Source organism: Solea solea, chromosome 5 (genome assembly GCF_958295425.1).
Source record: "Solea solea chromosome 5, fSolSol10.1, whole genome shotgun sequence".
Taxonomy (NCBI): domain Eukaryota; kingdom Metazoa; phylum Chordata; class Actinopteri; order Pleuronectiformes; family Soleidae; genus Solea; species Solea solea.
The window spans coordinates 1795017-1818065 of NC_081138.1; the positions used below are offsets into that span (position 1 = coordinate 1795017).

At 42.1% G+C, this 23049-nt stretch overlaps 1 protein-coding gene across 1 annotated transcript in view; it reads left to right on the forward strand.

Moving 5' to 3' along the window:
- Positions 1-12853, forward strand: part of galnt18b (UDP-N-acetyl-alpha-D-galactosamine:polypeptide N-acetylgalactosaminyltransferase 18b) — an 81002-nt gene extending 68149 nt beyond the window's left edge. Inside the window, exons 8-11 of the mRNA XM_058630146.1 lie at positions 826-963; positions 3780-3875; positions 6765-6929; positions 12244-12853. Coding sequence (XP_058486129.1) covers positions 826-963; positions 3780-3875; positions 6765-6929; positions 12244-12390 — 546 coding nt within the window. The 3' untranslated portion in view covers positions 12391-12853. The remainder of the gene's footprint in view (positions 1-825; positions 964-3779; positions 3876-6764; positions 6930-12243) is intronic.
- The last annotated feature ends 10196 nt before the right edge of the window (positions 12854-23049 follow it).

Consider the following 23049-nt stretch of genomic DNA (forward strand, 5'->3'; position numbering starts at 1 on the left):
AATGTCCACAAACAGGCCGAGAAATCTCTTCTCTCTGGTGACAAAGACGCCGATTCGCCGGCTTGAAATGACCGTAATAACAAGAATCATTATTGATGTTCTCAGCTCTCAGGAACCGTTGGAATTTTTTCCGATAGCACAAACCGTCGCGTAACTACGGTAACTAAACTTGCCTATGTAGTTTACACTATTAACTTTACACATGCTTTTCACATGCAAGAAAAGCACGTGTCCACCTCAGAATTCTATTTTAAACCTTAAGTATTAACTGTGTTGAAAGCGCAGCCTCAGGTCAGTTTAACCCTGAAAACATCCACAGTGCAGGTTAACGCTGCAGTTATTAAGTTTAGAGTATAATAGGATAATAGAGTTATTAGCGTCTTAACATGCGTGGAAACACAAAATCACTGCCTAATTCTTTGTGTTGTTTGATGTTGGTGGATAAAATTTTCAGAGTTTTTATTCAGTCAATTATTTTTTTTAAATGAAATTGTAACATAGATTAAAACGGCTAATTAAAAAGAACACATAGAAAAATGGCACAGGTTACGTTGCAGAGCGTCAGTGCACTGACAGACGACAGTTATGAGATGAATGGCTCATGACTAATGATAATAATACTTCATAATTAGCCCTAAACTGTGGAGAAGTTGAGTGACGGGGCAGCTGGGATTATACGGAAAAGAAAGAAAGTCAAGAGTCAAACCATGATTAATCATCTGTGTCTGTGTTTACTTGTGTTTCTGTCTTTATATCCACATCTTTAAAGAGCCCGTTCAGGCTCAGTTGTGATGGTTTTTATTATGGTCTGTGACGTGTGTCCAGGACTCCGGGATTGACATCGGTGACATTTCGGAGAGGAAGGCTCTGAGGAAGCGGCTGCAGTGTAAAACCTTCCGCTGGTACCTGGTCAACATCTACCCCGAGATGAGGATGTACAGCGACACCATCGCATACGGAGTGGTGAGCCCTCGGCCGCGACCGCCTCCCTCTTCATCCCACGTTCAGAAGCCCAAACGAGGCTAAAGCGCGCTGTAATCCCCTGTGGAATCTGTGTGACTGCAGTCAGGAACACAGAGACTTCACTTTCACCATGTTTACAGCAATGATCCCTCTTTTTATGATGGAAATAGAGTCACAGAAATATAATATATATACATATTAACATACAGGTGTAGATGGTGCTGATGCAGAGTTACTCGGCTGAGCCAGAGAATGTGACACGTGACGGGATTCGCTGGCAGCGTTTCTGTCTCCCCGCGTTTGTAGTTGTGCTCAAACCGCTTTATTTCCACAGTCCTCTCATCTGGCATCATTGTGCCGCGCTCTAACACTCAGTGACACACATACTGCACAGTTATGCCTCTGCTTTCTATGTCACAATTGTGGGGGTTTTTTTTTCCCCCCTCTTGTACAAACTAGGAAATAGGTCGACCTCATTATATTCATTTCTCTGACTCGGTTGACCTCATTATCCTCTATTTGTGAAATACTGTTGATGGATTCACCAAGTGAGAGCGGATCCTCGTCACACTGGAAAAGAAAGAATAGAAAAGGACTTGAATGAAAAGTCAAAAGACTTGAGGGTCGCGGGGGAAGCTGGAGCCGATTCTTTTCGTTAGAATATGGTGACTTGAAACAGTGGAAACATTTAACAATAGACGATAATAATAAGTAGAAACTGTAAAGTAATTGACTTAGTGTTTCTGTTGAGATTAAATAAGAGTTTGATATTTACGACAGGTCCATGAACACAACACATTTGCCTCCACAACTCAGAATGAATGACCGTGGTTGAATTATGTCAATACTTAAAAGAACTGATGTCATTAATGGGGAGTCTTAAATTTTATTATACTAATAAGTTCTGACTGTTGTCGATGACGACTAACGTACTGGAAATTAGACATTTTTACTGTAGAGTTTTAGAGAAATTTAAAGTTTAATTCACACTTTTGAATCAAAAACCTTCTCAAATTTGAGATACAATAAAAACAAAGTTTTCCACAAGTTTTGAATAAGACTGATACAGTTGTGATTGGGACATCTATGACTACGAGTATACTGAAAATTTACTGCAGTGTTAGAGAAATTTCAAGTTTTTAATCAAAAACCTTCTTATATTTAAGATGCAATAAAACCAAAGTCCTGGATCAGAGTGACTGTTGTGTTCGGCACATTTATGACTACTAGCGAAATGGAAATCCAAAATTTTCTGTGTGTGTTCAACATTGGACTATAAAAAAATATGTTCAGTCAATCTAAACCTAATGTTTATCCACTGTGTCAAACCAGGCTTTGAACAGATTACCTTCCCGCTGCGAGGCACCGATACTAGCCACTATTCCACCATGTGGACCGGACGTGCTACATATGACAAAAATAACAAACAAACCACTAAAAAGCTGCTAAAGCTGATAAAACCACAGGATTAACTGGAATTTGGATGTGATCCCAAACCAGCGTGCAGGACATTTCACATCCATGTTTGTGAGATTGTGGATCACACGTGTTGATCACACTCACTCTCTCACTTCTTCCACCTCCTTGTTCTAACTGTAACCCTGCAGGGATGAGTGTGGGCGGAGCCTACAGCTCTGCACCTACACGAGCACCGAGATTTATTTGAATTACTGTTTATTTTGTCTAAATCCAAACTACAGTATAATAGGAGACTGCAGTTTGATGCTTGTTTCCACAGGTGTCTTCATTGTTTTTCCACTCCCACAGTCGACATGTCAGGACCTGAGCTGCTGTGGGACCCTGTGCCGTCTGTGGATTTAATGATTATCAGATAGAATAGGACACCTAGTGAGCCACTGTGGAGCCGAAAATCATGTCTCACTGAGCTCTCTGATCGCACATCATCACACACACACACACACACACACACACCAGGAAACTCCCCACGGTGCAGTTTGTATCTCTCAATCAGGCGGAGCTTTGTCGCGACACGTGTGAATAACCATCTGCGCCTCGATGTGTGAGCCTCGCGCTTCTGATTAACAGTTTTTTATAAAGCAGAGATGAATTCAGGAGACACATTTAAGCTTTATCTTATTTTGGAAACACATTTCTATTCTGTTCATTTAAATGCTGTTTGGTCTGATGCTGTAAATATCGCTGCGTAATTATTTTTTACTGAACAGCAGGTTTAACGAGGAGCCGGCGACGACCGTGTTTTGTCGGGAACGATCTGTCGACGTTCACGGTTGTTCTGCTTATAAATCAGAAGGCGTTCGTGCTCTGCGTTCATGTAGCTTTACATAATTCTACTTATTTTTATATTTTCAAACTAAACTCTGTCAAATCTGTTGTGTTTTGATGCTAAATGAAGGCTACGCAGGTTCTCCAACACACTTGGAGTGAAGGATGAAGTGAGAATATATTACACGCAGTGTACATTTTACACACTGTGAATAAATATGAATCACTATTTATTTTTTTGCTTAGAATTGGGATTTTTCACAAATCAAAATGTTTCTTGCACTCATGAACAAAAGATTAGAAATAGTCAATTAGGCATTCAAGTAAAGTGCCTGAGCATGGCGCTGTATAATGGGCTTCTTGTTATTATTGTAGTGGCATATGGCGTGTTTCCACTCGCTCGACTCGTGACGTCACAGGAAGAGACGCAAGAATCAAACTGTAGCTCAGTTAAAAAGACTTCAACAATCCTGAAAACGTGTGTTAATCTCCAACATTTAGCAGTTAAACATAGTGCATGTTTAATTGTACACACATCAGGCTTCATATTCTGCGTGTTTTTTTTCCTGCAGCTGAAAAACTCTCTGAAGAACGATCTGTGTCTGGACCAAGGCCCCGACAACGACAACGTCCCCATCCTGTATCTCTGCCACGGGATGACACCTCAGGTGAGACGCTCCGCGTGAAGCGCACACAGATTTCATTTACTCTCATCTTGGGTTTTCCTTTCTCATAAAAGCAGAAAAATGACCAGTCCTTTCTTCTGCTTTTCACTCTGAACAAACTCACTATTTTTACCACATAGAAGAAGATTAATTGTAAAGAACAGAAACACACCTCGATGTTTTCAAATACATATTTAACTCTTTTTCTCACTTTTCCTAAATGAATTAAGCTCAAAATAAAATGTCACATTATTCTAAAAGAGATGTTAATATTAATGTGTCTTCCTAGTACAATAAAGGTTAAATAAAACATGGTTTTTTTACATTGTACAGAAACAACCTGGAGCTTCTATCATCGCAGATGATGATGCATAGAATGAAAAGTGAACCAGTAAAAGATTCAGTTTCCCCTCAGGTTTACTCGTTTCCTTGTCATAATATTTAAATTGCACGTTGAAGCCCAAATAACACGCAGGTTTAAATGTCCACAAATGTTAGTGCTCCATCCCTCCATCCCATCATGTCTCAGCAGATTGTTGTCACAGATTATTTAACCTTGCTGTGACAGTTAATCTCGCGTTATCACAATGTCTTCATTGATATTTATACTTAAACCACTTTACACTGTTTCAGGGGAAATTTGTATAATCCTGTTTGATCTTGTTGCATAATTTCCTTCAGCCTGACAAAGTCCAATCACGGCCCTCGGTCTGATTTTGCTTTTATAACGTGTTCTTTATGGTCAAGGAGTTGCACTTTGAAACTCTTTGTGTCTCCGGTTCACCACTCAGCCATGACAGAGAGATATTATGTTATTATGACGATGTCTGACTCAGCGGGGATTAGACTTGCTTAGATTTGGCCATTTAAAAATGATAATTGTGGCGAGAATGAGAATAAAAGAATTATTTACTGTTCAATAAAAGGTCCGAAGGGAAGTTCTCTAAAGGTTGTATGAAGGTTGTAGAAACGTAACGTTAGGGGAACGTTCTGGGAACCTTACTAGAACGTTCTCTAAAGGTTGTAACAAAGTAACGTTAGGGGAACGTTCTAGAAACCTTTAGAGAACATTCTCTAAAGGTTGTATGAGGGTTGTGACAAAGTAACATTAGAGGAACGTTCTAGGAACCTTAACAGAACGTTCTCTAAAGGTTATATGAAGGTTGTGGCAAAGTAACGTTAGGGGAACGTTCTGGGAACCTTACCAGAATGTTTTCTAAAGGTTGTATGAAGGTTGTGACAAAGTAACGTTAGGGGAACGTTCTGAGAACCTTTAGAGAGCGTTCTGGGAACCTTACCAGAACGTTCTCTAAAGGTTGTATGAAGGTTTTAACAAAGGTTGTAGAAATGTAACGTTAGAGGAACGTTCTAGGAACCTTAAGAGAACGTTCTCTAAAGGTTGTGACAAAGTTACGTTGTGGGAACGTTCAAGGAACCTTTAGAGAACGTTCTCTAAATGTTATATGAAGGTTGTAACAAAGTAACGTTGTGGGATGGTTCTAGGAACCTTTAGAGAACGTTCTCTAAAGGTTGTGACAAAGTAACGTTCTGGGAACCGAATGTGCAACCAAAAACTTTAGAGGAACGTTAGGAAAACTTTCCATATCAACCACAGGAGGACCTTGAGGGAACGTTCCGGCAACCAAAAGCTAACGTTCCCAGGACGTTCTGGGAACCAAACATTGTCAGCTGAGCTTTGGTTCTTCACATGTTCACACCTGGCCCTGGTTAAATAAAGTCTTTTTCTGCTTTAATCAAATCAGACGTGAAACATCAAACAAAGGATTGGAGTTGCAACAGAGTTCCTAATGACAGAACATAAGAGACTAGTGTAGATCTAGTGTAGTTCCAGTGTAGTTCCAGTGTAGTTCCAGTGTAGTTCCAGTGTAGTTCCAGTGTTACATCACTGAGCTGCTGTTGCTGCAAACGTCAGGTCCTCGTCTTTGATGGTGTTGGGCGAGGGTGAGAGTTTGAATCCCAGGTGATTCAAGCAAATGCAGAACGTCAGTGCGCTGAGAGAAAGACTTCAGAGGCAGGAACATGAAAGCAAGAGAATGACAAACACGCGGCATGATGTCAGCACATCTGCAGTCCAGCACAGACACTCGAGGGCGACGAGGCACAATCACACAATTAAGACTGAAAAATCAGCAAACATTATTATTTTGGAATGAAAGAGAACTTGAAATCTTTCTACAGAAAGTTACCACTGAATTACTCTGTGATGAATCTTTAGCTTTTTTGTATGGTTTGGATTCTGCAGCCACTGAAGTCTGTTGACTTTAGCTGGTGTTCATTTGTTTGTTGAAGCCGACGGTGAATCCTTCATGAAACAATGTGCATTTGCTCCATTAAAAGGAAACTAAAGCTATTTCAGTTCCAGTTAAATGTACTCAGTTGATTTACATTTGACCTTTGACATCAAGTGTTTTTCATAATCTCGTCATAATTGCTCCTCCTTGCTCATTATTCTGTGTTCTCTACACCCATTTAAAACCACTGTTATGCAATTTAACCCTGGGTATTAAGCTCTTATGGTCTTAAGCTTACACCACCACTTATTTTCATTATTTTTTTATTTTTTTGCTGAATACCCAGCTTTGCCACCTGCTTAATTCCTGCACATGATTTTCAGGTTGTTGCGTTTTTGTTTTTGTTTGTTTGTCTTCGTGAATTAATCATGAGCTTCGTTTGTGAGTCTTTCCCTTGTCTTTCCTTGAGTCAGAACAGCTGCATAAATGTGCATTTGACTGTATGTAAATGACCCTCAGCCCAGGAGGAATCCTCATTTTCTGCATAATTTATCATCTATACACTCATATAGAGTTGTAGAAGGGCCTTTATCGAAATGTCACTCCAGACGACACAGTTGTGTGTGTGTGTGTGTTGCAGAACGTGTACTACACGAGCGCGCAGCAGCTGCACGTGGGCCTGCTCAGCCCCACGGTCGACGACGACGACAACAAGTGCCTGGTGGACGTGAACAGCCGACCTCGCCTCATCGAGTGCAACTACGCTGCGGCCAAACGCATGAAGCTCCACTGGCTCTTCACTCAGGTGAGGACGCGGCCGCACGCACACACACACACACACACACACACAGTCAGACTTAAGCTTTGACTTAAGTTCAAAATCCTCGGGCTGCAGCGATTAAACCATTATTAATAGATTGTTAAATGAAAACAAACTGTTTTGATAATCCTAGCTGACATCAGGCGAAAGGCGGGGCAAACTCTGGACAGACAGCCGTCCGCTCTGACACCTACGGTCTTATTACGTGTGGATAAAGCGGTACAAATGGGATGGATGGATTTTGATAATCAATGAATTGGTTTTAATGTTTTTTTAACAATCAAAAGAACTTGAATGTGATTATTTTTCTGGTTTCTTTCGATCTATCGTCATTTTTGAGGTTTGGAAAAACATAGATCATCATCATCTCTCAACATCGTCGATGTCTAACATGAGTTAGTTGCAGCGCTGAAACAAAGCTGAGATTTCACTCCTGTGTTCATTTTAAGACAAACTTCACTTTGCGTCTGTGAGAGAGAAAAGTCGCAATTTCACGCAACAGCAGCTAACGAGCAAACCAGGAAGAAGGGCAGCACCCCCTACTGACAAGGGGTGGAACTTAGTGTAAAATATTTGGGTTGTTTTTCACCTGTTTTTAATCAGAAATCCGATAATATATTAAAACATGTTTAATTATTACTTTCCTCAATCTAACGTGATGACATCGGCGCACTCGCGTCAAAGTGTACGGGGTCAAAAGCGACGTAAGGAAAACAATAAGATAAAAACAAAGAATGATCCTAAAACCCCAAAAGCAACCGAAGCACAGAGTGAGGGTGGAGTCAGTGTGTCGAGTTGTGTTCAGAAACAGATAAACGGAGTTAAGTTGTGTTTCCACTAGCACAGTAACCTGGTACTTTCTTTAGTACCTGCTCAGGTGGTCTATGGTCTGTTTTCATCATCGTACATCACTGCTCTGCACACAGGAAGTGATTTGTTTGATGTAGTTTTATGTCCTATGTTTTTTTTCTTTTGTTTATGAGGCAGCAGCAACATTGTGATAGTGAAGCGAGGCGGCTGCAAACTGTGACACTGAGAACACAACGTTTCACAGAATAATAACAACAATGCAGAGGAAGAGAGAGAGAGAGAGAGAGACAGGCTGATTCAATATGCAATATATAAGAAACCTGTTACAGGTGTGTCTCTCTGCTCATGGACAGGTGTGTCTCTCTGCTCATGGACAGGTGTGTCTCTGCTCATGTACAGGTGTGTCTCTCTGCTCATGTGCAGGTGTCTCTCTGCTCATGGACAGGTGTGTCTCTGCTCATGTGCAGGTGTGTCTCTCTGCTCATGGACAGGTGTGTCTCTCTGCTCATGTGCAGGTGTGTCTCTCTGCTCATGTGCAGGTGTCTCTCTGCTCATGGACAGGTGTGTCTCTGCTCATGGACAGGTGTGTCTCTCTGCTCTTGTGCAGGTGTGTCTCTCTGCTCATGTGCAGGTGTCTCTCTGCTCATGGACAGGTGTGTCTCTGCTCATGGACAGGTGTGTCTCTCTGCTCATGTGCAGGTGTGTCTCTCTGCTCATGTGCAGGTGTGTCTCTGCTCATGGACAGGTGTGTCTCTGCTCATGGACAGGTGTGTCTCTGCTCATGTACAGGTGTGTCTCTGCTCATGTACAGGTGTGTCTCTCTGCTCATGTGCAGGTGTGTCTCTCTGCTCATTTGCAGGTGTGTCTCCCTGCTCATGTGCAGGTGTGTCTCTCTGCTCATGTACAGGTGTGTCGCTCTGCTCATGTGCAGGTGTGTCTCTCTGCTCATGTGCAGGTGTGTCTCTCTGTGCATGTGCAGGTGTGTCTCCCTGCTCATGTACAGGTGTCACTCTGCTCATGTGCAGGTGTGTCTCTCTGCTCATGTGCAGGTGTGTCTCTCTGCTCATGTGCAGGTGTCTCTCTGCTCATGTGCAGGTGTGTCTCTCTGCTCATGTACAGGTGTCTCTCTGCTCATGGACAGGTGTGTCTCTCTGCTCATGTACAGGTGTGTCTCTCTGCTCATGTGTAGGTGTGTCTCTGCTCATGTACAGTTGTGTCTCTCTGCTCATGTGCAGGTGTGTCTCTCTGCTCATGTGCAGGTGTGTCTCTCTGCTCATGTGCAGGTGTGTCTCTCTGTGCATGTGCAGGTGTGTCTCTCTGCTCATGTGCAGGTGTGTCTCTGCTCATGTACAGGTGTGTCTCTCTGCTCATGTGCAGGTGTGTCTCTCTGCTCATGTGCAGGTGTGTCTCTCTGCTCATGTGCAGGTGTGTCTCTCTGCTCATGTGCAGGTGTGTCTCTCTGCTCATGTGCAGGTGTGTCTCTGCTCATGGACAGGTGTGTCTCTCTGCTCATGGACAGGTGTGTCTCTCTGCTCATGTACAGGTGTGTCTCTCTGCTCATGTGCAGGTGTGTCTCTGCTCATGTGCAGGTGTGTCTCTCTGCTCATGTGCAGGTGTGTCTCTCTGCTCATGGACAGGTGTGTCTCTGCTCATGTGCAGGTGTGTCTCTCTGCTCATGGACAGGTGTGTCTCTGCTCATGTGCAGGGGTGTCTCTCTGCTCATGTGCAGGTGTGTCTCTCTGCTCATGTGCAGGTGTGTCTCTGCTCATGTACAGGTGTGTCTCTCTGCTCATGTGCAGGTGTGTCTCTCTGCTCATGTACAGGTGTGTCTCTCTGCTCATGTGCAGGTGTGTCTCTCTGCTCATGTGCAGGTGTGTCTCTGCTCATGTGCAGGTGTGTCTCTCTGCTCATGTGCAGGTGTGTCTCTCTGCTCATTGACAGGTGTGTCTCTCTGCTCATGTGCAGGTGTGTCTCTCTGCTCATGTGCAGGTGTGTCTCTCTGTGCATGTGCAGGTGTGTCTCTCTGCTCATGTACAGGTGTGTCTCTCTGCTCATGTACAGGTGTGTCTCTCTGCTCATGTGCAGGTGTGTCTCTGCTCATGTGCAGGTGTGTCTCTCTGCTCATGTACAGGTGTGTCTCTCTGCTCATGTGCAGGTGTGTCTCTGCTCATGTACAGGTGTGTCTCTCTGCTCATGTGCAGGTGTGTCTCTCTGCTTCGCAGCGTAATAGGCACTTGGCATGAAGTGTTGACATCCCGTCTCCTCACATTAAACTTCAAGTATGATTCAATTAACTTGTGATAATTTGCTAAGTGAGGATCTTGGAGGCTGAGGGAATATTCATGTCTCAGGCATCAATTATTGAAGCTTTTTTATGTGTGTTATTCATATTTTTGCTGCATTCTGAATAAAGACCTGATGAAGTGAAGTTAATCTCCTTCCACCGCTAAGAGCTGGACGTGGTTTTGATCGGCCTTCGTGAAAGAGACGAGACGTTAAATAAGGCCTAGACGTCGAGATTAGTCATGAGAGGATTAGAGTGTGTGTGTGTGTGTGTGTGTGTGTGTGTGATGCACCTGTTTCTCTGTGGTAAACTTATCACAAACCATATACTCAATTACAGTCACATTATAGCCTTTCTCTGTGGTGTACGCCTTAAATACCGCACACTGCCCAGCCAGCTCCTGGAGGCTGTTTTCAGAAGCAACACAAACACATTAGTTTGATAAAAAACTCTTTTTTTTATGGCTAAATGATGCACATTTTCAAGGATTATTGGTTTTATTTTGGCCTGGTTTTCTGACCTCTGAACAAAGCGCCCACATCTTTGATTTGTAATTCAAACGGTGCTCGCGCTCGCTGGTAACTGTTAGTGAAACAGTCGGCCAATCAGCGTGTCGGGGCCGGGACTAATAACGCGGCTGGTGTCTCCCCCGTGGAAGAGGCTGAAATATAGATTATTTATGCTGTGATTTCTGCAGCCTCGGGGGGGCACGTCTGTGTTCAGCGGGGCTCGGCACGCTGAAGTGACAACGACTGTGTATTATAGAACTTACTCACATAAGTGACACCAAAGGTGAAGTTGATGCTTTATGGAAAATATTGTTTTTTTTCTGTATTGAACAGGATTGTGCGATTAACACCAAACTCGTAGTTTGTGGCTTCTTTATTCTTAAAAAAACGAGGATAATAATAATAAAGATGACTTAGATAAAGGATAAATATCAGGACTTCTTTGTGTTTTCGCTTCTCAGTTAAATGTCATAATAATCAAGTATTCACTGTTTGTGAAGCTTTTAACCGCTCATTCCTGCAGTGGCTCAAATATCACTCCACTCATTCACAGCTCAGCGAGAAGCTGATCTGATATACAAAGTATTGACATCGATCGGCTATAACACAAGTGCTACACTTTAGTTTAATGATGTGAGTGCACTCACGAGCGTCTCAGCACATCGGCCCATAAAGAAGTACTTAGAGGAGTTCCTCACAACTCCCTTTAAACTGTGTTAAACGTCAATGATGTGGTCACTTTTTTCAGTCGTTTACTTCTCACGCTTCCTTCAAACTCCGTACAATTCAGACCAAATACTAGTTTTCCGAAATAAAACTCTGAAGCCCGTCGTCATCCAGACGAGGAGAGGATGCACACGGACGCAGCAGCGGGACCTACACAGGTTTAGTCAGGAAGTGGACTTTCAAGTTGCTCAGGGCAGCGTTCCCTGAGGACCAGGGTCGGTTTAGCAGATGATGGTGATGTGAAGACCAGACTACAGACAGAAAAACACAAACTGAACGCTCCCAATACGATGTTTCTTTCTTTTTATTCTTCAAAAAGGTTTCCGAAAATGCTGCCACAGAAATACACTAAAGACGGAAAAAGAAGACGCGCACACAGACACACACACGCTCAGACATTCTTAGAATAAAGCTTTATTCCATTGTCTACAGTGGCAAAAATAGACCAAACAAACAAAGAGGTGGGACTGTGATATGTTTTTTTTTTGAGGGCTCATAAAATCACAATTCCATGTGAATAAAACTTCTGCAGATTCTCCTGAACTCGTCGTCGTCGCGTGTCCTCACCGTGAGGACGGTGACGTGTTACTCTCCGACCTTGATGTTTTTCTGTGTCTCGTCTTTTTTTCCCCTTATTTTAACAGTCTATTCATCCTCTGTACACCCTCACACTCCTGGCAGCGCTCAGAAGACGTTAATGACTGCACTGGCAATGGCGTTGTTGTTTGTTTGGTGCGGTTTTTTTTTTGCCTCACAACCACATGGATGCTCTTTGGTGGGCCCAGAGAGGATAATGGTGTGAATCAGCCAGAAAGCCTCCGAGCTGCGGCGCCTCATCCATTCACAGCTGTGTTGGTTAAAAGAGGAAAGGGAAAGTCGTATTGTGCACATAAATTGTTCCTCTGGAGCTCAGCACAATTTTAACCAGGCTTTTATCTTCTTTTATCTTCTTTTTTTTTTCTTCTTGCAGGGAGGACTCATTCAGAACAGGAAATCAAAGCGATGCCTGGAGCTCGTGGCGAGCAGTGACAACGAGTTCGGCTTCCAACTGGCTCTGCAGAAGTGCAGCGGGCAGAAGTGGTTCATCACGAACGTGCTGTTCAACAGCTCGTTATGATCGAGCGACGCGCGGGGGGCGAGGGGGCGGAGTTCTGGTCGAGCATGAGCGGCCGGCGTCGCGTCGTAAACGTTCCAACGTTTTATTTTGCCTACACGATACACGGCCACGGTTTGGCGGATATTTTGCAGATTTGACGAGGTTAGTAAATGGAGTATATTTTGTGGTAATGACAGTACGCTCAGATTTTGGTTGAGTTTCGGAGTTTTTTTGTTTTGTACTTTTTTTGTTGTTGATATTTCTGCTACCGTGTAGCAAGCGTTTCCTGAACCTGACGTTGCTGTGAGTCTTTTATTTCAGTGTCTCAGGTTTGTAGGGTTATCTGTACAGCTGTGCGGAAGTGTTGGAATAAATCTGAGAGATTATTTTCTAAATGTAAATATTCCAAACGTTTGTAATTTATAACAGTAAAAGAAAAAAATGATGATTACTGATGTAAAATACAACGTGCAAGTGCCTCTTTTCTTCTGTCATTTTAATGAGTCTTTAACACTGAAAGAACACTTAAAAATGTATAATACAATACGATGAAGATTAAGAAAACCTCTTCAAGAACTATTTTGAAAATGCACCATAATAAAATAATTCATACTCAGAAAACAAACGTATACAGAAACTGATAATATACAGCTAATGTTTGAACCAAAATAAGCTGAAATGATCAGAAGTTAAAGAATAGAATTCACATTTCCGTCACAATATCTTAAAATAACACTGAGCAGAAACTCATTCCAAAGAAAAACACAAGTATTCTTTAAAAAGTGTGACCAAAAATCTTCAAGTGCACTTTTGTATTAGGTGGTTGTTGTTGTTGTTACGCTCAAATTGGTGATATTTTGTGTTTGTCGAACACGCAGCGACACACACACGCACACAGACACACACACAGAGTTTGTAATGGCTGAGGAACAGCGTGCCTTTCTGCTCCGGCTGCTGTGTGTTTGCACCTGGGGAGGAGACGAGTGGCACAGCCTGTTTTCCAAATGCCAGTCCTTATTACCATGCACGCTCAAACAGACCATTAAAAATACATGGGGAACCCACTTTCATCAAAAGAGCCACAAACGCCTCTTAATATATGCAATAAGAGCGCCGCTGCATGCCCAGAGTTTCCCTGTGCACACTACTGTCAAAAAATGTCCACTTTCAAATGACGAGAAGTCTCCTTCAAATATTCCATTATCATACATACTTTTATCACTCGTGTTGATTTAGTGCAGCTAAAATGGTTTTTCTTGCCACTGCAGAGATTATTATTCCCAGTAAATCTGGGGGAGCGGGACCCGTCAGTGTTTCCCACAGTGATGGAGATGAAGAGCCGTGTCTTCTCAGAAGAGTGCCGTCCTGATTCCGACGGAGTCTGTCGAGCGTTTGCTGAAGGACAATCGTTTCCTTGTTATGGAAATTGAATTCTGACTTTCAGCAGGAACATCATTTTCCTCGCTGCACCGACACTGTCGCGCAAATGCTGTTGGTTATTGTCACAGGACTCGTCAACGTCGAGTGCTTCCTCAAACACGAGAGGGATTTTTCCTCGTACACAACAGAAATTAGTAATAACTTCACCAAACGGGCGCTGTGTAAGGAAACGAATAAATCCCTCCCTCGTCCTCTGGCTGAAAATGTGCTGGTAAAATATGAGCAACGGTTTTCTGGCTGCCCTTATTAAAGTCTTTCATTACTTTTGCTTAACTTAACTTAACTTAATGCAGACTTTAAAAAGAATGTGTTTGTAAATGATCAAACAATCACTGATGACATCACAACACATATGTAAGGTTATTAAAGGAGGGGGGAATCAAGAGGATACAACGTTGGATTTTGTGTTTATTTAATTCATAAGATAAATATAAAAGTAACCTTTCAAAATCCATTTATCCAAACAGCTATGATGTTATTATTGTTCTATCCGTACAAAAACCAGAGTTCTTACAGGAGCTCGTTCATCATACACGAGGTTTCAGGACGCTGCTGTTCCCCGAGGAAATGAACACAACAGCTGACAATGTTGCCTGGAAAAAAAGTATAAAGATATTCCAATAAAGAAATAAAAACAGCGCATGTGGAAGAGGCGCGACACGCGGCAGAGATGAGATACTGGGAGACTCCAGTCCATTTCCTTTACGAGTCGTCGCCTTTCATTTTGCACTGTGGGATGTTTGAGTCGCGCTGAGGCCGAGGTCCGTGCTGAAGCGGAAGGGCTAACGAGATCTTCACGCTCACAGTTTTGAAAAGTGAGGATTTTTCAAGGAAACTCAGAAAGCGAACATTTGGTGAAGTTGGTGCACTCGCGTTTCCAGGTGGTAAAAACACAACCTTCAAATGATGTTCAAACTTTGAGTTTTGGGTCGTGATGATGCAAAAAGAAAACTATTTACTATGCAACAGTCCCCGGGATCAATAAAGCCGTGTGTCAAGAAAAATCCTGTATGTACCGTACTGAAGCCAAAGGTTCCACTCGGTGGAAACACAACTATATGTTCAGTCCGTCAGGTTCAGTGATCTGTGGCTCGATCTCCTAAAGCAGGGGTCTCAAACTCAAATGACCTGGGGGCCAATGAGCATCTAGTCTGGTCAAGCGAGAGCCGACATAGAGGAAAAAAAGTGGAAAAAAATAACATTTAGTAGTCGGTGGGCAATATAAGATATTCATTATGATATTAGACAGAATTGCAAAGTAAAAGTGCTTGTTTTGATATGAAATGATTCACAATAAAAACTAGAATTAAATATAAAATTTAGCAAATAATGACGAGGATAATTGTGATTAAACAGCTTACATATATGTCATTTCATGTTGAGTGTAATACATTTAATAAAGCAATGATTACGACCCAATGTCTTATTATGAAAATATTGCCGGCAAATACATTTAGTCTTATATTCTGTCTCTATTCCATCACCTTGCACAGCAGGCCGCATGTAACCCCGGGCCACCAGTTCGACACATGTGGGTCCTAAAGCTACTCCTGAACTTAAACAGAGAAACACGTCACTGTTGTTAACGTTGTCTTCGATATAGGCTGCCTCTGCATCACATGAGCTCTTGTATTTCTCCTCGTGAGCCGTCATTTTCCGGGGGCCAGCTGTCTAGCGTCACCTGTCGCCGTGCAGAAAAACACCAAAGAGCAACACTGCTGTATTGCATGAGCAGCAAAAATCCCGCGGGTCGGACAGGGATTTGAACTGTTAACAAGCTCAATTCCTTCCCTCCTCATCACGTGATGCCCGTAATAATGATGTAACGACAGCTGAAAACAGTGTTTATTTGCAGGGTTGGAAGAAGAGAAATGGGACTGGGCCTAAATCTCCTCCAGGTGTGAGACAGGTGTGAGACAGGTGTGAGTCAGCCACGCTGCACACTCGTCTCTCTTCTCGTCACTTTTGACAAAAAGCAAACAATCGTCAAAATCTTCCTTATAAAATAAAATCGAACTCAGTCTCTCTGCGTCAACAGTTCATCCTCTCACACCAGGCTCTGTCCACCGTGTCCATCGTGTCCATCGTGTCCATCGTGTCCGTCGTGTCTCGTCCTCACATTCTGCCGCCGACGCAGAGACAACACAAACACAAGGAAATATATTCCTAGTCAAAGCTGCAGCGTGATCAGCGGAACGGGTTCTGAACACAATGGCAAAGGTTGTCAGGATCTGGAGAGGCTGCTGTCTTTGTTATCTCTGCTGCAGGTGATCCACAGGTAGCTGCAGAGGGAAGCTGTCACACACACACACACACAGACACACACACAGACAGGTAATGGTGTAAGCTGTCGAAAATAAACATCAAACCTGCCAAAGATGAATCAAGTCTTCATTTTACAAACTGCAGCGAGTCAACGGTGACAGAGGGAGGGAGGGTGGGAGGAGGGAGGAGGGAGGGGGAGTTATAACACATGTGGGTGGAGAGGAGCTGCTCTGCCAAAAGCTTCACATGTGGATAAATGTCACTGTTAATTGTTTTCAGTAAGAGTAAATCACAGCTGTGGCAGTGTTGCCATGGTTACCCCTCTTATGCTGCATATTCTTGGCTTTACCCCCAGGTGCCGGACCTGTAGGTGAGTGCATGAGCTGAAAAGACCTGACGGGATGTGATGGCACTTTTTTATGTTGCATTTCTGTGTGTGTGTGTGTGTGTATGTGCATACGTGTGTGTGTGTATGTGCTGCGTTGGTTAAAGTCAGGGATTTATGAAGTGGAAAGAAACAAGTGGAGAACCGTCTGTAACTTTAAATATGTTGACATAAGTATATATGTGATAAAAAAAAAAGTCAAGAACTAAATGAAAACTGGAATTAAATCGTGACATTTTATTCATACGGTGACTTCATTCATCAGTAAAATGATATTTAAACGGCTAAAGATGACTTTATTACAACGTCACAAATGTAGTGTGTCAGGCCGTATGGTTGGTGTCGTGGTTAGCGTGTGTTCCTGAGTTCCCTCTGGTTTCCTCCCACACATGCACATACACAAGTGAAGTGTATCATGTTATGAGTTTAGACGATAACTATAGTAATAATGTAATAAAACTATAGTAATAATACTATAACACATATTCACCATTAACTAGGTGCTTACTAACATGCATACAAGTAGCATACCAGACCTTTATTAGTAATTATTAAGCACGTATTAACACCTTAATCAGGAAAAATCTTAATTCATGTCGTAATAGAGGTAGAATAATGTTAGTGAGCACTTGGTTAATAGTGAATATGTGTTCCTTAATCTAAAGTGTTACTGAGCATCGCCCCTTTTCCTCCCCGCTGAATAATCCAGGTGTTAAACTGTTATTCTGAGCAAACAAAGAGCTTCAGTATCACAGAATAACATGGTCGTTAACACTGGGAAATGATTTCTGATGATTTAAAAAGCCACGAGGCTCAGTGCCGGAGCTGCTGTGAACCTTTATAATAATATTATTCCCCAGATCCTCACAGTGAGAGGACGTAGATACTTGTGTATGGAACTGGGCTTTTGACAGAGATAGACGAGGCTCCGTGAGGGAATTTAAATCAGATTAAGTGGTGAAAATGGATATTGACTGTATTATCTGCACTCCATTTGCTTTTAGAGTTGCTCTGTTAAAACTCTAACTCTTGATTCCTCTGCTGAAGTCGACTTCCGTCTGGTTTTTGGCTCGTAAATCGTACACTGTCGCTCTAATTTAGGTTCTACCAACACCTGAGTAATCACTTCCTGTTTGACAGCTGGAGACTTGAGTGATAAATGTCATAATTATCATCACACGCATCATTTTTCATTGTGTTTGTGAAACACTGTGATTAGAAATATTCAGTTTCAAGGAAAACAGATTCTGTTTTGTTGTGTTGATTTTTTTTGACGCTGTCACACCTGTGCTGATCACATGCCCCGCCCTAATTAACGACACCTGGGTCTTGTGTTTTACTCACTCAGTCTCAGAGTTTTATGTCTAGTGTACAACGTGTTTTGTTGCTTTTCGACGCACGATGAACGTGACGGAGATTTTTCAGATTTTTCTTAATCTACAAATTTGCGCTGCTGTACACAATATGTTCCTGTTATTGTTGGTTTGACGTTTGAAGCTCCAAACAAACATTGTGACCTCGTGGGCAAAATGAATTCTTTCAGTCAAGCAGAGAGAAATGATGATGGTAAGAGCTTCACAAGGAGAGGACCAGCAGCCTCCGCACTTATCAAGGTATGCACGACACAATAAACTCTAATCCTCAGTATATTGCAAGAGAAAATCCATCAATACTCCATTTTCGAGTGTCCTTACAGAACTCAATTAGATTAGCCCTGCAGAAAAGATTGCTTTCCATATTGAAACTCCAAAAAAACAAGTCTCTCCAATAATTTGGCGACACTTTACTTTTTGAACCACTTCTCACTCACAGCAGACTTTTAAAAAATCCATTTCCTGGTTCACAAACCAGAGGTTATATTTGTTTGGCGAGATGGAGGAAAAAAGATTGCTCTTGTGCTGCTGATGTAGTTTCTTCAAGGTAAAACGTATGAAGGAGAGTTACACGGCAATTCTGTTTCCCGACGCAGATTCTGACCATGTGTCCGAATGTTAGCTGAACAGTGGAGGACAGGAAACGGCTGAGAATTACCCAAAACATTGAAAAACTAATGAGGTATGTGGGTCAATGTGCTGCACAATCATCCGTCCACATGAGGGTCGCGGGGGGGGGGGCTCAGCCAATCCCAGCTGACACTGGGCGAGAGGCGGGGTCAGAGACAAACAAGCATCCAATCTCACATTTACGGTCAATTTAGAACGTGTCTAATTTGCTTAATCCCTCAAATCTGCATGTTTTTGGACTGTGGGAGGAAACCCACGCACACTTATTTATTATAATTAGATTAATAATATACCAACTCATTATAGGTCACATATTCAGGCTTTAAATAAAAGTTATGATTCATTTTAAATCCCATTTTTAGTCGTGATATTAAGTTGCAATAATTGTGCAGACATTACAAAATGAGTGCGTTTTTATTTTATTTTTGTTCATGAAAACAAAAACTTTGAACTGTGAACCGTGTATTTCACAAATTTCACAAATTAAACCCTGATTTAAAAATTTTTTGTTCAGGTGTGTTTTTAGAGTTGGTGAAAATGAAAGAAAATAAGACACTTATTTACACCTTTAAACATAGTATCTGTGTTCTAAGGGTTAATATGACTTCTCCTTCTTTTACAGAGAATAACTCATATTTGCAGATACATATTCCAGATATCACATTTCATTCATGCAAATCTATGGCTTTTATATGTGTCGACCAAAATGAAAGCCGCTTCACAACTGGCTTCCTTTGTTAATGATTTCTGCAAAGTCATCGTATGCTGACTTCCGAGTTCATCAAAGGAAAAAGCACTCGACGCTAAACGCAGTTGAATTCCCTTCACTTTGCTGCATGAGAATGAAAATGAAAGCGTCTGTTTACCTGTTTACAGAATGAATGAATGAGACGGCGTTTTAATTAAAAGGCAGTGATGGACAAATTGTGAGGACGTGCTCAGGCAGCTCCTCGTCTCTCGGAAACATTTTTTACGGATGACTCTTGTCCCATTTGTAAACAAGGCTCAAGGCTCATTTGGGAGAAGTGAAACTCGTTTGCTAACAATCCCGTCTTTAATATTCCTCGCACGCCGGCAGCCGGAATGAAAACAAATGACCTGAGCGGCGTGAGACATGGAGGAAAGCAACTCTGATCTTGTTTTCCCCCACAATAAGAGATGTGACAGGTTTTCAGATGCTGAAACAGTTTGAAATGCTAATGAAGTAAAAAAAAACAAAAAACCCTTATAGGGACAGGTACAGTATGTGCAGATATCACTTTACCAAACTCAAACACAGGAACTCCATGCACGATAAACTGCAGCTGATTGCTAAACTCACGGTCATGGACTCAAAGGTCGCAGGCGCGTGAGTGAGGAAGAATTGATGACCACGGTTTCTGACCGTTGTGCAAGTCCAGCACCTCGCGCCCTGCTCCCAGACCTTGGCAGTGAAGAAAGAGCTGAACCATAAATCAGAGTTTTTATGAGCGTCACCTACACAAGCACCTGAAATGAGACGCTGCTGAGAGCGAGCTGCTCAGAGTCTGAGTGGCAGGATGAGAAATTTGCAATCTCAGGAGACCTTGGCATTGGGCCAGTGTTCCTACACGCTGAGATAAACCAGGTGAAGTGGTTTGAGCTGCAAATGAAATCACCCCAGAGTGGAAGGAGGACTCAGCCAAGACTAAAAGGACAAAATGTGACAGTTCCCCTCACTTTACTTCAGCCCTGACCTGGACAAATGGGTGGAAAATGACAGTTTTCACCTCTGTAAAAACATCTTTTTCAGAATCACCGCAATAATATTTAGAAATATGGAGCCGCGGTAGAATTTGTCTCAGCAAAGGAACAGAAAATCAGCAGTTGGAAAATAAATAATAAATAAATAGATACTGTTAAGACACTGAGGCCCAAATTGCCTATTTCTAACCACTGGGGTGCATGAGTGAGCTCGTGGTGCCGTCCCACGCCTCGATAAATGGAAAGGTTTATGTCAGAGAGGACGTCCAGAGTAAAATCATTCCCAAATCAGTGATAATGTATAGGAAAGATATGCTGATCGGGAGCAGCGTGAAGAATAAAACTCTGATCGTGTCATTTATTATTAATCTACTTCACTTGAGTATTGCCACACTCTTTACTTTTATTTCACAAAGTCCAATTCAGGCTATATTAACAGTTTATAACATATGAGAGTTGTATATACAGGTGAAATGACTATTTGTGGGTTTTTACACTTATTTGGACAAAGACTGCACGTGTTTTCTGATGTTTTATCAATTATGGTAATAAATAACTGGCAGACAAATGTTAACCTTTGCATAATTCTACTGCACCAATGTTGTTTTCACAAAACATGAAGTTAGGTTGCAAAACGAGACAGTTGCAGTTATTATAACGAGATTATGATCCTGTGATACCGACGCTCAGGGGTGAGAGTGGGTATTTCTGTGGAGTTTAACGTTAATATTTTGAGCCTTTTCCTTCAATAACTTGTAAACAACTTACAGCAGTGGCTCCTCTGACCTTTTTAAATATTGTTGCCAGGTGGTCAGATGTTGATAGATGAGATTAACCCACATTTTTAGGATTGTTAAGTCTTTTTAACTGATCTACAGTTACAAAACTTAACAGTGACAAACTTAAATTTAAAGGCGGTGAATTATTCTGCAGTAAAAATCTTCTGTGACTGATAAATATCACATTTTTATAGCGGAACATTTTTTAAAAAATGGAGCACAGAAGACTTGCAGGAGCTCCTCAGTGTCAGAAGTTGATTTAGGCACAACAACAGAATAAGTGGGAGGTGCTGAACTGGTTCCAAAGCTGCACAAAAAGAGTGAAACTCACTCAAAAAATACCAAGGTCTACAAAGGAGCAAAGATTTTCTCAGTTTTAAATCTGTCACATCACCCAGTCGCTCTGTTTGTTATCTCGCCGCCGCCTCTGGAGCTTAAAGCATTGAGCTCATTTAAACACTAAATCCCACCTGAAGGACAAAACAATGCTCATGTTGTCTTTTTATATGTTACACATTTATCGTCTCACGTTATTATGATTCTCTTACAGCTTCTCTTCCAACTTTGGCGTCTACATCTCTCTGATTATTCATAAGTAACTGAGTGAGTGGCCAAAGATTTCTTATGGGACAGAGTAAATATGGAGCTCAACTAAAAGGTGAATTATTTCCATGAGTCAATTACTCTGCCCACACAGCATCACTGATACTGAGTTACTCTCATTTATCTTTCTTTAGGGGAACTCCGAACCCTCTGTTTGTCAGTTTTTGGTGCAACAAACAAAACATTTGAGGTTAAACTAGTGCAACGAAAGAGCTGCTCTCCTATATCACAAGGACAAGAACGTCTCTGTGCAGCGAGAGGGTGTGAAGATAAAATAAAGCTGACAGGGCGACGAACATTATGCCCGACACGTTTAGTAGGAAAGTAATTGGACACGAACAGAGAAGAAATGTATTCACACGATTCTTCTCTAAATAAAGTGTTTGAGGCTGAGCATTCTATTCCGTGCCTTTGCACTCCTTTGTTGCACTTCATGGCGTTCAGCTCATTTTATTAGACACAACTGCTCAAATACTTGTTAACGCAAAGAACTAATCGGCCAATCACATCGCAGCCGCTCAGTGCATTTAGGGATATAGACACGGGCAAGATGACTGGCTGAATTGAAACCGAGCATTGAAGAGTGACTTCTCTCCTCGCCTTGGTTATTTTATCTGGTGCTTTTTTTAGTGCCTGCTCTGCCAAGTCACAGGAAGAGACGTCCGACAGAACCAAAGCTGAACAATGCCGAACTGTAGATCCGTTAAAAAGACTTAACAATCCTAAAAATGTGGGTTCATCTCCAACAATTACCAGGAAAATGTCTAAAATCTCAGTATTTAACAGAGGAGTCTGGTGGATTTAGCCACAGCAGTGACTGCTCCGATCATGGAGGAACTGAACTGAACTGAAACAAAGTCACGGCAGTTTCATGCAGCCGTGCAGTGATGACTCGTTGCCACGTTGAGCAGGCACTATTTTGTATTTTGGGCTTAAGTGTCAGACAGGCTGGTGTGAGGATTTCAGAAACCGCTGGTACAGTGGGTTTTTTCTTTTTACACACACACACACACACACACATAACCATCTTTAAGGTTTACAGAGAATTATTCAAAAAAGAGAAACTCTCCAGTGAGCAGCAGTGAGTTCTCTGAGGTCCTCGATGGTCAGGCTGCTGAAACAGTTACTCAAATAAGCACTCATGCAGAAGACCATCACGTTAATACAGCAGATACACCTGTGTCCTGTGTATCTAATAACCCTTGTCACTGTATTTTTAAGTATTACCTGACATACAGTAGCAGTACAATGGCATTCTGACGTTGTTATGGTACAGAATAGGTACCACACTACAGATAATACAGTATTTGTGAGTTGATGTACTAACATTTCGAATGATGTTTCATTGTGGTGATAAACAGACGAGCTGTTTGTGTGACGGTTTACAGGCCGCAGTACAGTACAGTATGTGCAACTTCTCTCTCTCTCTCTCTCTAACACGAGCACCATCACACTCTCCTCTTTCACAACAGAATTGGAGCAA